At 51.9% G+C, this 17,518-nt stretch overlaps 1 protein-coding gene across 22 annotated transcripts in view; it reads right to left on the bottom strand.

The window, feature by feature from the left end:
- The window catches only part of LOC101128585 (protocadherin gamma-C4), a 169,088-nt gene that overhangs the window by 12,326 nt on the left and 139,244 nt on the right, over nt 1–17,518 (bottom strand). For 19 of the 22 annotated variants that reach the window (XM_004042679.5, XM_055389234.2, XM_019026861.4 and 16 more), the window contains exon 2: nt 5,813–5,871. In XM_004042679.5, coding sequence (XP_004042727.3) covers nt 5,813–5,871 — 59 coding nt within the window. Of the gene's footprint in view, nt 1–5,812; nt 5,872–6,509; nt 12,887–13,066; nt 15,896–17,518 lie in introns of those variants that run through there. The other 3 variants (XR_008680321.2, XM_019026862.4, XM_004042681.5) reach the window with 3 other exon arrangements.

Genomic DNA, 17,518 nt, shown 5'->3' with positions numbered 1-17,518 from the left:
TTTTAAAAAACTAGTAGGAAATGTACCGTATGACTGGGAATAACAGTTCTTAATATGTGAATAAAGTGTCACATGAAAGTGTGACAAATTTGTGAACAGCTTATTTAGGTGAATGAGATTTTTTTAAAATGAAGCTTGGCCGGGCGCGGTGGCTCACGCCTGTAATCCCAGCACTTTGGGAGGCCAAGGCGGGTGGATCACGAGGTCAGGAGATCGAGACCATCCTGGCTAACACGGCGAAACCCCGTCTCTACTAAAAATACAAAAAAATTAGCCGGGTGTGGTAGTGGGCGCCTGTAGTCCCAGCTATTCTGGAGGCTGAGGCAGGAGCATGGCGTGAACCCGGGAGGCGGAGCTTGCAGTGAGCCGAGATTGCGCCACTGCAGTCCAGCCTGGGTGACAGAACAAGGCTATGTATCAAAAAATAAATAAATAAATAAATAAAAATAAAAATGAAGCTCATGCATGTTCTTTGATTACACAAAGAAAAGTTTAGAAAGATATATATGAAAAGGTAGGGATTCAACAAATAAATTGCAAAAATGGAAGATGGAGGGGAAGTCTTTTACATTAAAAGAGCGTAAGATACTTAAGAGACACTCACTCAAATATAAAATGTGGACCTTATGAAAGAATCATCTGGCCAGGCAAGGTGGCTCACACCTGTAATCCCAACATTTTGGGAGGCCGAGGAGGGTGGATCACTTGAGGCCAGGAGTTCAAGACCAGCCTGGCCAACATGGCGAAACCCTGTTTCTACTGAAAATACAAAATATTAGCTATGTGTGGTGGTGCACACCTGTAATCCTAGCTACTTAGGAGGCTGAAGCATGAGAATTGCTTGAACCCAGGAGGCGAAGGCTGCAGTGAGCTGAGATTGTGCCACAGCCTGGGCGAGAGAGTGAGACTCTGTCTCCAAAAAAAAAACAAGAAAAAAAGTCATCTGTTAAAGATGGTGGAGACCAAGATGAAATTATATGATGTCTGAGATTTGCTTCAAAAGAATCCAAGGACAGGATAAGGGTAGGGATATAGGTGAAACAAGATAAGGCATTAGTTGAAGCTGGATAGTGGTATCATACAGGTTCATGACACCATTCTCTCTACTTTTGTACATATTTGAAATGTTTCATATTAAACTGTAGTTGGTGGTGGTTCTCCCTAGATTGTAAAATGATGGGTGGTTTTCCTTTTAATTTTTTTTCTATTTTTCATGTTTCTATAATGAGCATGTACTATTTTATAAGCGGAAAAAAATTAAGTTGCTATTTGTTTGTTGAATGACTGCCCAAACTGAGAGACAGCAGGGATACTGTCTCTCAGAGGAGGGATGGTAGGGTGGAGCCATCAGAGAACAGGCTAGGGACCAAATGGAGACTCTTTGTGCAGAGGCTGGTTACAGCTGCAGGGCAGGGCCAGGGTTACAGCCTAAGAAGGGGGAAATGGTTTGCTGGGCTCAGAGCTTGAGACAACAGCTATTGGGATCAGACACCCAAAGGATGACCTGAGAAGGGATAGTGGTAGGGAGGAGAAGCATGTGCCAAGCAGGAACTTCAGAATGTAAGTCTTCTTCATTTTTTCTCCCTTTTTCTTTCCTTCCTTCCTTCCTTCCTTCCTTCCTTCCTTCCTTCCTTCCCTCCCTCTCTGTCTTTCTGTCTTTCTTTCTTTCTTCCTTCCTTCCTTCCTTCCTTCCTTCCTTCCTTCCTTCCTTCCTTCCTTCCTTCCTTCCTTCCTTTCCTGATGGAGTCTCTCTCTGTCACCCAGACTGGAGTGCAGTGGTGCGATCTTGGCTCACTGCAACCTCTGCCTCCTGGGTTCAAGCAATTCCCCTGCCTCAGCCTCCTGAGTAGCTGGGACTACAGGTGTGCACCACCACACCTGGCTAATATTTTGTATTTTTACTAGAGATGGGGTTTCATCATGTTGGCCAGGCTGGTCTCAAACTCCTGACCTCAGGTGATCCACCCACCTCAGCCTCCCAAAGTGCTGGGATTACAGGCGTGAGCCACCACACCTGGCCAGGTCTTCTTCCTTCTGTCTAGGCAGTGTAACCCAGTGCTGACTTGAACTTGAACCAAGTTTACTGAAGAACTCAACACTAGCCCTGCTTTGAAGCTGGTGTGTCTGACCAGACCAGGCTGGAGGGCAGTGGGCAAGATGGTGGGGAGGGAGTGAGGCAGGGCATCAACAGAAGGCTGGAACCAGGGCTAGACTGGATAAAAGGAACCTCTCCTCTTCATCCCCTCACTCCAGTGCCAGCAAAGAGAAAACTCCCTGCCATTCCCTTGATCCCAGGAGGCCTCACCACAAGGCTTTTGCATAGGCTTTTCCCATTTGGAATGCTCTTCCTTCTGTGTAGGCAGTGTGACCCAGAGCTGGCTTGAACTTGAACCAAGTTTACTGAAGAACTCAACACTAGCCCTGCTTTGAAGCTGGTACGCCTGATCATCTGGAATGCTCTTCCTTCTTTTCTTTAGCTGGTTAATTTGTATTTGTCTTTCAGATCTCAGCACAACTTCATTTCCAGGATGTCCTCCTGCTCCCTAAATCAAATCCCTATTATACGCCCACACCACCAGATACAATTCTACCTAGCACTTATGACAGTTTCAGTCTTACATTTATTTTTGTAATTATTTGGCCAATATTGGTCTCCTTCAGTGCACTGTAAACTCCTTGAGGGCAGGGGCCTCCCACATCGAGAACACTGCCTGGCCAACAGAAAGTGCTCACTGACCATTTGTTGAATGGATGAAGGAGAGAAGTTGAAGTTACTGGACTAGATCCTAACGCTTATTTCACTTTGGAGCCACTGAATCAAAAATGTTTGTTGTGGCCGGGGGCGATCACACCTGTAATTCTAGCACTTTGGGAAGCTGAGGCAGGTGGATCAGTTGAGGTCGGGGAGTTTGAAACCAGCCTGGACAACGTGGCGAAACCCATCTCTACTAAAAATACAAAAATGAGCTGGGTGTGGTGGTGCACACCTGCTGTCCCAGCTACTCGGGAGGCTGAGGCAGGAGAATCGCTTGAACCTGGCAGGCAGAGGTTGCAGTGAGCCAAGATCGCACCACTGCACTCCAGCTTGGGCAACAGAGCAAGACTCTGTCTAAAAAAAAAAAAAAAAGGTTTGTTGCATCCTCCACAAGTTAACTAAGGAAGCAGAGCGAGGAGAGAGAGAGAGGTTCCGCACCTTCTCCTCCATATCTCCAAGAGCTCCCACATGTATTCCAGGCCACTAAGCCTCTCATTTGATGAAATGGGAGTTGAGGCAGGGGTAAGGTGCTCACCCCAGAGGACACATGAGAGGCAGTTGGTGGGGCTTCCAGGTTCAATGGTGAATTCTGCTTCAAAGCCGGTGTATGGCCTGGGGTGGTGGTAGGTAGAGGGAACATAAATGGCCTAGAACTTCTCAATGTCACCTCCTCCTAGAAGCCTTCTCTGATCTTCCCCCCCATTACACTCACATTGTTCTCTGCCTCTCAGAACTTACTGTGATTTGTGGCTAGATTATTTTTTTTTTGTGATCTCAGCTCACTGCAACCTCTGCCTTCCGGGTTCAAGCAGTTCTGCCTCAGCCTCCTAAGTCACTGGGATTACAGGTGCCTGCCACCATGCCTGGCTAATTTTTGTATTTTTAGTCGAGATGGGGTTTCACCATGTTGGCTGCCAGGCTGGTCTCAAACCCCTGACCTCAAGTGATCTACCCACCTTGGCCTCCCAAAGTGCTGGGATTACAGGCGTGAACCACAGCGCCCAGCCTTTTTTTTTTTTTTTTTTTTTTTTTTTTAAGTGTTACTTGTTGCAAATTTTCAGTCTCCTCTGCTGGCCTGGAAGCCTATGAGTTCTGGGATCACATCTACTTGTTCACTCCTATAGCCCAATGTTTAGCACACGGCCCTGCTCATAGTAGATGCTCGATAAATATTTGTTGAATAAATGAACGAATGAATACATTAATGACTTAATGGATAACTTATGAGAAGGTTGGCAAGGCCAGCAGGGAGAAGGATAACAGCTGGGGTCAAAGGAAGGGCAAGGGCAGCCCAAGCCTTTTGATCTGCTGCTTTTTAGGGGCCTTCTAAGAAGCGCTTTGCGTTCCTAAAATGGGTGACAGGACTGTGCATGCCCAGGAGCTGGAATCTCTGCCATACACCAAAGGCTCCTGGGTCCTTGTGGCAACAAGGGTTTGGTTGGTTGCAGGATGGGGGAAAGATAACTCTTGGAAGCTCAGCATCTGTAGCAACTTGGCAAATGTGGACAACAAGTACTCAACCATTGAGGAGGTAGGGTAAGGTGGCCCAAGCTCCTGCTTCTCTCCCTGGGCTCTGAGACTCCTCCAGGCTCCTGACTTCTAACTGGGAGGCCTGGCGCAGAGCCTATCCCACTCTGCTCAGACCAACTGAAGGTCTTTCTGCTGAAGTTTCCCTCCCCTTCAGCCCGCAGGGGGTTCCTGTCTCAGCAGGAATTCATACCAGATTGAAATGAGCAGCTGGGGCTGCTTGGATGGGAGGGTGTGTGGTGGAGAGCTGCGATCAAAGGCTCAGTGTGTGAGGGGCAGGGAAGGAAGAGAGCGGGGTGTTGGTGGGTGGTGGGTGGGGGGTTGTGTGTGCTGGCTTGCCCACAAGCACAAAAAAATGAGAGACAGAGACAGAGGCTCAGAGAAAAAGACAAGATAAAAGAAAAAGAGAGATAAAGGAAGAGTAACAGAGAAAGAGGCAGAAAAAGACAACAGGCACAGAGACCAGAGACAGAGTCAAAGAAAGATATACAGAGACAGAGACAATGAGAGACAAAGAACAGAGAGGAAAGCAGAAATAGTGAGAGACAGAGAAACATAGAGGCTGGGGATAGAAGAACACAAGGCGCTAGGAAACGGTGAAAGGAGAAACAGAAAAGAGGTCCAGGACAAGGACAGGGAGGCAGAGATAGAGAAGGAGAAAGAGACTAAGGGTCCCGTGTAGTTACTCACTCCACATTTATTGAGCACTTATGCCATGGCAGGCACAGTGGGCGGTACAGATCAATGCAAGTAGACAAATGAAAGGGACTGAGGCTGAGGTGCAGCAATCAAGACGGAAGCTAAGACAGAGATGGAGAAGAGAGGGAGAGGCAGAGATTGCAAAGCGAGATAGAGACTGAGGGAAGGACTGAGAGGTAAGAGAAAGTGGCAAAGACGGAAACTCAAGAAAAAGGGGCAGAGACACGGAGACCCCACAGACAGAGAGCAGGACAAGTAGGGGCAGAGGACAGTGGGAGGAGGGGCCGGAGAGGGGGGCCTGCTCCATGCCCCGCCCAGTCCTTCCTCAGTTCCACCTCCAGCTGTGCTGCCTCCACTCTCCCCAGGCTGCAGTCAGCCTTGGCTCTGGAGGCTCTGGAGGAGGCGCTGAGTGCGGACCGCCTCCTCCGGTCAAATGTTTTTCTGCCTGAGCCCCAGGTCAGAATGGAGCCCAGCTCAACTCAGGGGAGGGGGTTAGGCAGTACATGGGCATAGAAAGCCTCGCTTTCACCCAGAGACCAGCTTAAGACCATCCTTTGGTTCCACAGTGCCCTCAGGGGATAGGAAAAGGGGCCGGTCGTGGGGAGGAGGGAAGGGGCAAGCATGTGAATTGAGCTTCCTGAACAGTCAGGGCAGTCGCCTCTTCCTTCCGGGGTCTGTGTGCCAGCCCCCCGCACACCAAGACCTCCCTGGGATCTCAAACTGAGGGAGAAGCCATTTGTAGCAAATGCTGGGCCCTCCCCCATCTCCTCCCACGTCATCCCTGAGAAAATGCCGCAGAGAAGAGGGTGGGCTGGAGAATCAGTCACCTACCCGCTGGTGCCGGGTCTCTGGGCCTGAGAGAAACGCCAGTCCGTGTTGGGCGGGGCTTGCTGTGGAGAAAACAGAGGGAAAGGGGCTGAGTACCCGTGAGAAGTTAGAATGTCACCCGAGCCCCTAGGGATGGGCCGGGAGAGAAGGAGGGGAGTGGGCACAGAGAAGAAAACGGACTAAGAGGGGGCAGGGGTGGACTCATCTCCAAAGACAAAATACACCTCAGGTCTCAGAGGTCTGAGGTACCAGAAACCAAGAGATAAATCACATTTCATCTGACCACAGTGAGCAAGCTGAGACTCCTTTCCTAAAGAAATGGCCCCTTCCTCCCTGCCCCCAGAGTCAGAACTCCTGAGCCAAAATTCAAGGACTGAAGGCATCTTCTGTGGAACTGGGGGAAGAGGTGCAGAGAAAGCCCCCTAAAGTGGCAAAGGAGGCTTTTCAATGAGAATTCTACCAGCCCTAGAATGAATTTATTCAACTCCTCAGCTGGGAACAAAGCATCCTCTGCAGCAAGATGGCTGCTGTTCCTGGTAACCCTTTTGGTGCCAGGTTGTGCAGTGACACATTCACAGGGACATCTTCTCTGGGCCCTTGGCTAGCAAGAATCTCTTCCCACAGCTAAATACATTATTAATTTAGGAGTCATGCCAGATTGGGCCTTTGCAGGGCATCCAAGTCCCGGGACACTTCTCACCCCTAGAACTCCGTGCCAGACAACGGTCTGTGACTAAGGAGAAGAGAACAAGGCTGCTCTGTCTGAGATGGAGAAAAATGGAAGGGATACAGCGGGGAGGGATCCAGCTCCCACAGCCTCCAAGCAGGGCCAACTAAGTCTCCAGGGCTCCCAAGGGGCTGATGTGTAGCCATCTGCCACCTAGCTGAAGGTGTGGGGCTCTGGCCAGCCACTTCATTCCTGCGTCCCTTCTGGTCTTTCCAGGGGATGTGTTATCCCATCACACACTCTCGTGGAGCACTCCTAGAGCCACCTCCTCACTGGTTCTGGGGTGGGCTGGTAATTAATACTCATACTTGCTCCCAGAAGCAGAGAGTGTGAGTATCTCAGATTACTCCAGGGAGAAGGAAGCTCCGGAACTGCCAGTGGCTCACTCAAGGCTCACAGGTGGCAGTGATATGAGCAGAACCCAGAAACCTAGCATTCCAGGTGTATCGGGAGTCACCAGCACCATTCTGGGGCTGCCATGGAGAAGGGCACAGGGATGGCCAGCCCTCAGCCACTGTATGCTTAGACACAGCAGAATCTACATGGAAATGCAGTGATTGTGATAGGAGGAAAGGGAGCTGGGGGAACTCAACCTCCATAAGGATAACTGGCCAAGTTTGCGCTGCGGGGACTGCTCAGAAATGAGGAGCCACAGAAGACTTTCCCCACATGTAAGGTCCTAAAAGGGAAGGAACCCCACCCTTGCCCCATCCCAGCAGAAGCAAAATCCCAGCAGAGGCAACTCCCCTCTCCTGTCCTCAAGCTTTTAAAGTTCCAAGTGCCAAGAAATTAAAAGCACACATTCTGGAGTTAGACAGGGGTTAGAATCTCTCTTACTTGCTCTGTGAACTTGAGCAAGTCACTTGACCTCTGTGAAGCTGTTATAAGAGAGGCATGTTAGTACCTAGCCAACAGCAATGGTGGAAAGAGCAAATGAGATGAGGTTCTCAAAGGAGTTATATAGTAAGTTTCTCTCAATCAGCTATCAAAATCACCTGGGGGTGTTTCAAAATACAGTCCTAGGAGCAGAGTTAGGCATTGATATATTTTGAATAAAAGCTCCTGGAGTTGGGGAAACTTGTGTTTTTTACTATTGTAGTTTCCTCACACATAAGGGCACCCTGGCATCTGGCAGAACCTATAGCTTTCCATCTGCCAGAGGAGACAGGACTTGTTAGAGTCTCAGATAGTTTGGTCACCTCCAGATCTCTGACCCTAGATCGCTGGGCACATTGTGATCACGACGGCGCCAAAAGCCTGTATCTCTGGGGGTTGAGAGCCAGGGCGCTCCAGGCTTTCACTTCCTGCGGGAGGAAGGGGCCGCTGGTGCCACTGGAGTCCCAGGCCTGCTGTCCTATAGAGGCTCACTCACTCGCCCAACGCCGAGCCCTGCTCGCCTCGGCCACTGGGCAGCTCTGCCTGTCCGCCTGCTCGAGGCTTCTGGGTTGAGGGGTCGCCGACCCTTGAGACGGAGTCCCGGGACCATCCGGACCTCTGGCCCAAGGATCGTAGAGTCCTGCCCGCCCGGCACTTAGAGCGGCAGTCGCTCCAGCGCTCCTGGCCCCGCGCCTCGCTCAGGCCGCCCCCCGGGCGACCCGGCCCAGCCCGGGGCGCAGGTGGGAGAGGTGAGAGGAGGCTCCGGAGTCCTCGCCTGGTCCTGGGCGGCCGCGATCTGGGACCCTCAGGCGCGCACAATCAGCTACGAGTACTCCTGAGCCCGGCGGAGGGAGCGGCAGAGGGGAGCTGTGAGTGGACCGGGACAGGCCTGTGAATCTGGCCGCGAGCGAGTGGCAGTGAAAGCTGGTATTCGCGTAAGCCCACGTGCGAGGAGTGCGTGCGTGCGTCCGCGCACGTGTTGGCGGGGCGTGGCGAGCCCGTGCAACTTGTGTGGGCCGTGGGGGTGGCCTGCAGGGAGGACACGCATGAGCCCCGCGCGCACATCTGAGTCCTGCAGACAGGTGCGGTTGGGTGATGCGGGGATAGGGAGGGTAACAGTGAAGTCACAGATGCTGGGAGCTGGGGAGAAATCGAAGAGGAAACCTACAGACCGGCGAAGCGTGCCGGAGCCGGCGCCTAGGAGGCTGGCTGCAGGGGTGGATCTGTGACTGCCTCCTCCCGGGACCCCCGACACCCGCGGAAATCGCCCGAAATTCACCGGAAACTCGAAGGGGGCCCCGGCCTTTTTTGAGTGTAGGGGTGGGGGTCGGTCCCACCTCCCCTCGCCCACAGTCGCCACCACCCCCTGGTGCTTGGAGCCCCATCCCTTAATCGGCCACTCTGGTTCCGCGCAAACGGTCCAATGATCCCGAGAATCGGGTGGAGCGCAGCCAGCGACCAAGCCGGCCGGAGAGGAGTAGATGCAAGTTCAATCCCTTATGAGGACGGGCGGCTTCTCCAGTGCCGCCCCCAGGGGTCGCCCGGGGCGGCGCCGAGCCCCTCACCTGGCTCCGCTCCCGCAGCGTATTAGAGCGGGACCGGATGGCGTCAGGCTCCAGCGCCAGAGCTGTGGGCTGCTGAACGCTGAGGGGTCTTAGAAAAGTGAAGTCACTGCCGTCCGAGGCCGGTGAAAAGCACGTCCTGTAGCAGTGGCTCTGCGAGTCTGTGGGCCGCAGCGTCACCTCCATGTACTTGAGCGTGCCGTCCGAGCTCACCTGCAGGTTGGGGCTGGACTGCTTATAGAAGTCCGGGGAGGGTGAGTCCTGGCGCCTGCAGCACTGCCCTCCACCCCCGTCCCCGTCTGCGTTTCCCTGAAGGCACTTAGCTGACAGAAAGGTGAAGGTGACTAGGGATAAGAGACTGACGGTCGCTAGAGCCACAATGAGGTAAAGGGTAAGGTCTGAACGCTCAGGAGGGTGTATGAGGAAGTCACTGGATTTGGGCATTTCCTCAGGGTCCTCATCCTCCAGAACCAGCAGCACTGTGGCTGTGGAGGAGAGTGAAGGGTCACCATTGTCCCTCACCAGGACCACCACCTGCTGGGTGTCAGAGTCATCCTCCAGTAAGGCCCGGGCTGTGCGCACCTCACCAGTGTGTGTAGACACGAGGAACAGTCCCGGGGCTGTGGACTGTGGCAACAGTGAGTAGGAGAGCCACGCATTGTGGCCTGCATCAGCATCCACGGCTGTCACCTTGGTGACCAAGGAGCCAGGAGGAGCAGAGCGAGGGAGACGCTGGGGGGCTGAGTGTTCCCAGCCTGGCCGTGGGTGCAGCACAGCTGGGGCATTATCATTCTCGTCCAGGACAAACACATGCAGAGATGTGTTGGCATGCAATGGGGGAGAGCCGGAGTCTCGAACCCCCACCACAATCTGCAGCATCTGCAGCAATTCATAGTCAAAGGTACGCTGGGCAAAGACCCGTCCATCCTCTGGGTTGACATACACAAAAGAGGAGGCTGGGGCTCCCTGAACCTGATTTCCTACAATGGAGTAGGTGAGGCGGGCATTATCCCCAGTGTCTGGATCTGAGGCAGCCACAGTGCAAAGAAGGGAGCCCGGAGCCCGGTTTTCTAGGATGTAAGCAGTGTAAAGCTGCTGGTTGAAGCGGGGTGCATTGTCATTGACATCTGAAATGTTGAGCCTGATGGTGAGATGTTTGTGTAAGGAAGGTGAACCAGCATCGCTGGCCAGCAGCTCGATGATATAGTGGGATGTGGCCTCCCGGTCCAAAGGCTGGCTGGTTAGCAGTGAGTAGTGGTTCTCAGAAGGCTTAATCTGAAATGGCAGGTCTGGAGAGATACCAAGGCTCACTTCACCATTTCTACCTGAGTCCCGGTCTCGCACATTAAACAACCCCACTACTGTGCCCACTGGTGTGCTCTCTAGGACAGGGTTGGCCAAAGAGGCCAATAGCACCTCTGGGGCATTGTCATTGACATCCCCCACATCCACTTGAATCACACAGTGGCCCTCCATGGCAGGCTGTCCCTGGTCACGGGCTCTTGCATGAATTTCATAGAAACGTGACTCCTCAAAGTCTATGGGACCCAACACATGGATTGCCCCACTGCTAGGGTCTAGGCCAAAGAGGTTCCGCACTGCCTCAGATGTGTGGTCTCCAAAAGAATAGTCTAGTTGGCCGTTGGTGCCCTCGTCTGGATCAGTGGCATTGAGGCGGAGCAGCAGAGTACCAATGGGTGCATTCTCCGGGATTCCCACACGTAGAACTGAGGATTGGAAGGTTGGAGCATTATCATTGATGTCCAGCACGATGACAGAGATAAGGGTGGTCCCTGAGCGGGCTGGGGTCCCCCCATCCACAGCAGTAAGCACCAGCTGATGTCTTGCCTGGGCTTCACGATCCAGCTGCTGCTCTAGCACCAGCTCTGGGAATGGCTTCCCATCTTTTAGGGTCTTCACATTCAGAGAGAAGTGGCTGTTGGGGCTTAGAGTGTAAAAGCTCACAGTATTGGTGCCCACATCCGGATCCTGGGCACTGTCCAGTGGGAATCGTGCCCCAGATGCCGCTGATTCTGAGATGCGCATCTCTCGCTCAGGGGTGGCAAAGCTAGGAGAGTTGTCATTGAGATCCAGGATCTCTACCTCTACACGGATTAGCTCCAGGGGGTGTTCAGTCACCACCTGCACTGGCAGCAGGCAGCTGGTGCTGGCTCCACATAGGCTTTCTCGGTCAATCTTTTGATTCACTGCCAGGGCACCACTCATCAAGCTCAGGGAAAAATAGCGCCCATTCTCCTCAGAGCCCAATTGCAGCCGCCGGCTCAACAGATCTGTCATCTTTAAGCCCAGATCCTGAGCAACATTCCCCACCAGCGTCCCCGGCTCAGACTCCTCCACCACTGAGTAACGAAGCTGCCCAGACACCCAGCCCCAGCAGCACAAGGACAACATGCACAGCACTTGCCATTTCCCAGCGAGCTGTGGGAGTGTCTTGGGCCCCATGACCCAGAAGTCCCTTTGTGGAGAGTAAGTCTGTGCTGTCCTGTCTCCAAGGTAGACCCAGGGCTTGGAATGCAGCAGCTGAAGTCTCTTATGTCTCCTTCCAGCCTCTTAAAAACTGCTCGGAGGTTTGCCTGCTTGCAGCAGTTCTTCTTAGTCACCAAGTGGCGGGGGTGGGCAGGGGGGAGGGGAGCTGAATTTGAGTGGAGCTGGGGAGCTGGAGGAGGAGAGGCGGGCTGGAAGAGCAGATCTCCCACCTCAGCTCTGAGTCTGATTGGCCAAAAAGTCTGTGTGCTCTCAACCAATTATGGAGTCTCCTCAATCCTGGAAACCTTGGGAACACAGGCTGCAAATCTGTGTCACAGAAGCTTCCTACCTCCCCACTCACTTCGTGCTGCAGGTTGATTCAGCCCCCTTGGCAGCAAAGTTTGACAGCTCAGATGGTACTCAACAGGGAAGACAAAGTGATACAAAACTCCTCAGCGTTCTGTCCCAGCAACTTCCTGCATGACTTCAGAAGCTTCCACCACTTTGCTTGAACCAGCAAAATCTTGTCCTTCTGGGAGAGGCAAAGCCCATGTATTCCCCCACCCTCCCCCATCCTGCTGAATGCTGCCAAGGTGAGAGAAAAGATTAGTAAGAACCTTGTAAAGTCTTGCCCTGACTCTCCAGCAATGCTCTGAGGAAATCTCAATGTCAGCTGACATGGGACTTAGCTTTTCTGACACCCCAGACCCCAAATGTGGAATGAGTGTTACAGTTTTTGGGTAGGGGAACATTTCTGGGGCTGAATCAGGTCACCCAGGAGGGTGGTCAGAGGCCAAGCATGGATGGCTTGGCTTCTAGGTTTCATGGTTTCACCAAATTCAGGAGAACTCAACTTAAAGATGCACAGGGTGGCTGTTTCTATGAATCAGCCAACTGTAAACCAGTTTTCTGACATAAGTGATTTCACTTACTGCTTTTTCCAAAGGTGATGACCAACCCGCTCCAACCTTCCAATTTACCGCATCTAGTTCAAATCCCCAGTAGGGACTTGATATGGGTCCTAAGACCCAGACCAAAAGATCTATGCTACCACTCTGATGCGTGCCTCTCTATTCCTTTAGTTCTCTCCTCTTTCTGCTGTCTCTATGTTTCAAATAGAGAGGTCCCTTCACAGTGTACTAGATACTGGGAGACAAAGATTTTATTTCCCCTCAATCCCTTGGGAAATGGTAACCTAGAGTTAAGGTACTTCAGAATCTGATCCCCTCTTTTCAGGAAGAGTAGAGAAAACAGCCACCTTTGTCCAAGTGACTGCCTGGTGCACTGTACCCTGTGCACTGTAGCCTCCTGTGCTCCCACATTCCATCATCATGCTTCCACAACAGCCTGGCTCTTGATCACCAATTACTTTCATTTCTTACTCAGATATAGGCATGACCCGCCCCCAATGCTAAATTGTGACAACTCTGGTTAATTCACGAAACAGTTACAAAGCACAGCGACTACCACATAGTTACCTCTTACAAAAATGGTGACATCACTATGGGCTCTTACTGAGAGGCTAGTACTCTCTAGGACATGGCCTAGCCATATGCCTGGATCAGAATAACCCTCAAGCATTCGTTGAGCCTGCAAAGGTCTCACCTCTAGCCCATAGAGAAGATCAGAGGGTGGGCAGCTTGGGCGAACAGGCTCCCCTGCCATAGGTGCACTGGGTGACTTCACCATCATGAAGCTATCACTCCGAGTGGGTGCAGAAGCCAAGGGTGTACAGCCGTGAGAGTGGCCTCCCACATCAACAAACTTGATAGGGTCATCTGACCCTAGCTGGATTCGGAGGATCCCATTGGAAGGGGGAAGCCCCTCCCTCCTTCGAGATCTGGTGAGACAGGCGCAGGTGCCAGCAGGAAAGCATGTCACTCCACAGGCTGCCCCACGAAGACACTTAGAGAGTAGTGCCACGAATGAGCCAAAGGAGACAAAGCAAATTGCCACTAGGGACACAGCCAAGTAGAGGGTTAGACGAGATTCTCCTTCCCTTGGAGCTGAAGATTCTCGAAGATCTGGGACAACTGGATGAGTGTCTTCCTCTAAGGACACTAAGAGAGTAACAGAGGTAGAGAGTGGTGGACTACCACTATCCTTTACCACAATGACCAGCTTCTGTGGTGGGAGGTCAGCTGGGATAGGAACAGCCGTCCGCACCTCCCCAGCATATCGAGAGACTGCAAACAGGCTGGGATCTGGGGCCTCCAGGAGCTGATAGGAAACCCAAGCATTGTAACCTGAATCCAAGTCCACAGCAGTCACCTTTGTGATTAGGTGGCCAGCACCAACTGATGGAGGCAGTGCTTGGGGACATAAGGAACCAGGCCGGGCCCGAGGACGGAGCACAGCTGGGGCATTGTCATTGAGGTCCAGCACAAATAGACGAACTGTTACAGTGCTGCTAAGAGGTGGGTTGCCCCGATCCCGGGCCTGCACCTCAAACTGCAGTGTCTGGGTTTGCTCATAGTCAAAGGATCGAGTAGCATGAACAGCTCCTGTCTGGGGGTTCAGAGAGATGAAAGAGGAAGCTGATACATCTCGATTCCTGGGCTCCAGGAGTGAGTAGGAGATAAGCGCATTCAAGCCAGAGTCTGGGTCAGAGGCTGCAAGGGAGCAAAGCAGGTCCCCTGGGCGATTGTTCTCAGGAACAAACACCTCATGTGACCTCTGAAAGAAAGAGGGTGGATTATCATTCACATCTGAAATATTGAGGAAAATAGTTCTGTGGGTACTGAGAGGAGGGTTCCCAGCATCAGAAGCAGTGACCATGATGTCATAGCTAGATTTGGCCTCTCGATCCAAGGGTCCAGCAGTCACCAGGGAGAACTGGTTCCTGAAGGCAGACTTGAGGGCAAATGGCAAGTGGTCGGGAATGCGGAGGCTCACATCTCCGTTTGACCCTGAGTCTGGATCCTGCACACTGATAAGTGCCACCACAGTGCCAGGTTCTGCACTCTCGGGGAGGGTTCCAAGCTCTGAGGTCACTGTGATGTAAGGGGCATTGTCATTTACGTCCAGCAGATCCACTCGAAGGCTGCAATGTTGCTCCATGGCTGGAGAACCCCCATCGCGAGCCCGCACATCAAATTCATAGTAATTCTCACTCTCAAAGTCTAGGGGCCCCAAAAGAGTAAGCTTTCCAGTAGTGGGGTGCAGGCTAAAGAGGTTTCTTACACGATCAGGGGTATGACCACTGAAATAAAAGGTGACGTTACCACTGGGACCAAGGTCCGGGTCTGAGGCATTGAGCTGGATGAGCACCATGCCCGCTGGTGCGCTCTCCAACACACTAATCCTGTAGCTGGATTGCTGGAAGGCTGGGGCGTTGTCGTTTACGTCCAGCACGGATACCCGGAGCTCTGCGGTGCCAGATCTCGGCGGGTTCCCTCCATCGACAGCAGTCAGCACCAGGCGGTAGTCCGATTGCTTCTCTCGATCCAAAGGCTTCTCCAGGAGCAGCTCTGGGACCAGGCTGCCGTCGCTGCGCTTCTTCACATCCAGTGCAAAGTGTTCATTGGAGCTCAGCCTATAGCTGCTAATCGAATTGCTCCCCACATCTGCATCCTGAGCCTTTTCCAATGGGAAACGCTGTCCTGGAGGAGCTGCCTCCCCAATTTCCAAGTCCAGCTGCTGCCGCGGAAAACGGGGGGCGTGATCATTCACATCTACGATCTCTACCTCTGCTCGGTACATTTCCAAAGGACCTTCGGTGACAAACTCCAGGGGCACGATGCAGCTCGCACTGAGCCCACACAGTGCCTCTCGGTCGATTGGGTTCTTGATGAGCAGGGCTCCGCTGTCCAAATCCACACGGAAGTGTCTTTGGTTCACCTCTCCAGCGACCTGCAGCCTGCGAGCTGACAGACTGTCCGTATCCAGCAGGAAATCTTGAGCGACATTCCCTACAAAAGTCCCTTCCTGTGACTCCTCTGGGACCGGGTAGCGGATCTGCCCACAAACGTAACCCAGGTGGTAAAAGAGGAACAAAAGGGTAGCCCACCGCCAGATTTCTGTCCAGCTTCTCACCTTGCGGAGCATTGCTGCCGCCCGCTAATTCTCTACTTGCTCCTGAGACGCGGATGAAGCCGACCCGCCCCAAACAGCCACAGCAGCTGGAGACACCTATCTCCCCTTCCCCGCGCCAGCTCTGGCGCGGTTCGGCCGGCGCCGCAAGGGTTACGCGCCGTTTTTGCTGGTGGCGGGGTAGATTTGTCTGCCTTTCACCACCCGATTGGCAGACAGCGGCTCCCGGGCTCAGCCAATAGGCTGAGCAGAGAACGTCCCAACAGCAGCAGGGTTAATGCGTCGCAGCATTGGAGGGGAAAAAGCCCACCCTATCCTCCACGCTCCCCCACCCCCCAAAAAACCCAGCCTATCTTTTCGCCTTCCTCCCGCTCAACGGCATGTTTTTCCACGGGTTGTTACCTCTGTGGGGAGGCAGACAACATATATATATATATATATATATATATTTTTTTTTTTTTTTTTTTTCTCTAACACACCGACTGACCCCGCCCCTTTTCGGCGGGGAAAACAGCCACAGCCTGAGCCCTAGCAACCTGCGGCCCACTGAGAGGGAGAGTAGCCATTGGAGAGTGGTCACTTTGTTCAAGCCAGTGTTGTCATCAGCCAGTATTCTAAATGAGTAGCTTCCGTCTCAGTCTGATTGTATTGGAGCAACTGCTAATTAGAACCACTGCCATATACTCAAAACTCTGCCCTTCTGCAGAATATTCAGAAACGGATCCATCTCTTTGCAGAAAAGGCTTACACATTAATGTAGCCAATTAAATTTATGCAGTACATGTTCTCATTGTAACAGGAGGCACAGCGGAAACCAAACCTCTCTTATTCAGACATTTGCTAGTGATACACTAGATACACTAAATTACCATTCATTGATTTCAAGGACAGTATGGAAGCGGGGTGGAGGAAGCCAGGAGAGGGAGATGTTTCAAAACAGCAAAGAATCAGTGTGTCTGGGAGGTGCTAAGGACCAGATCTCTTTACCTGGCAGAATGCTAATGTTCATAGATTTAATAGCTTCCTTGAATGATTGAGATCAGCTACCAACAGCATTGTGCCTACAAATTCCCTTTATTTGACACCAAGGTATTCTTGATCTGTTGTTAATTACCAACGAAGACCATTTCAAAAGAGCAAGCTTTTCACTTAGCCCCAGGGGACCTCTTGGAGCTGGAGACTTGATCTCACCCCACCCCCACCCTCATCTAGACCTCCCAGCAACCTAGCTACTCCCTTGCACAAGCACAGAAACACAACACAATTCACACTGTAGGTACCTACGACCTGCAATCTGAGTGGGAAACACACCAGAGCTCAGAGAAATAGAAAAATCCATCCTGATCTGGACATGAAATTTCTTAATTCAACCAAGTCCTTACCTAGGTTACACTGGCTGCCAAAAAAAGCAGCAACAACTGGAGTTCTTATCCTTCCCCAATATTTTTCCAAGCCTCGATCCTCAGGAATATCCTTTTGACTATGGTGGGAACCAATATTCTGGTGTCAAAAAGAGGAATCTGGCTTTCTGTGTTCTTTTACACACACACACACACAGACACACACCCCTCTATACCTTCTCCCATGGGAATGATGGAGGTGTAAACCAGCCTGACCTATTAGGTGTTTATGCCAGAATTCACTGTCTCTGTGAATGGCACTGTCAACCACCCAGCTGCCTTAGTCAGAATCCAGGGGGATCAACCTTGACTCACCCCTGTCCCTCACTTCCTATATCATGTCAATCAACAAGTCCTGATGATTTTATTGTAGTCAGCTCCCTCCATCTGTACTGCCACTGTGCTGGTTCAAGCATTTATCAATCTTCTCTTCAAATATTGCAATAGCTTTCAAACTATTGCAAAGAGATAAGATCTCTTTGCCTCCAGTCCCAATGTCCCCAGTCCCTTCACTTATGACTGACAGAATAATCTTTCTAAAACAAAAAAACTCATGATATATGCATATCAGTTCAAATTTCTGCAGTGACTGTCATCTATATGGAATAAAATAAAAACTCCTTGG

This window comes from Gorilla gorilla, chromosome 4, assembly GCF_029281585.2.
Source record: "Gorilla gorilla gorilla isolate KB3781 chromosome 4, NHGRI_mGorGor1-v2.1_pri, whole genome shotgun sequence".
Classification (NCBI taxonomy): Eukaryota; Metazoa; Chordata; class Mammalia; order Primates; family Hominidae; genus Gorilla; species Gorilla gorilla.
Note: the sequence above shows the minus strand (reverse complement) of the source record. Positions and strands in the feature narration are given on the sequence as shown.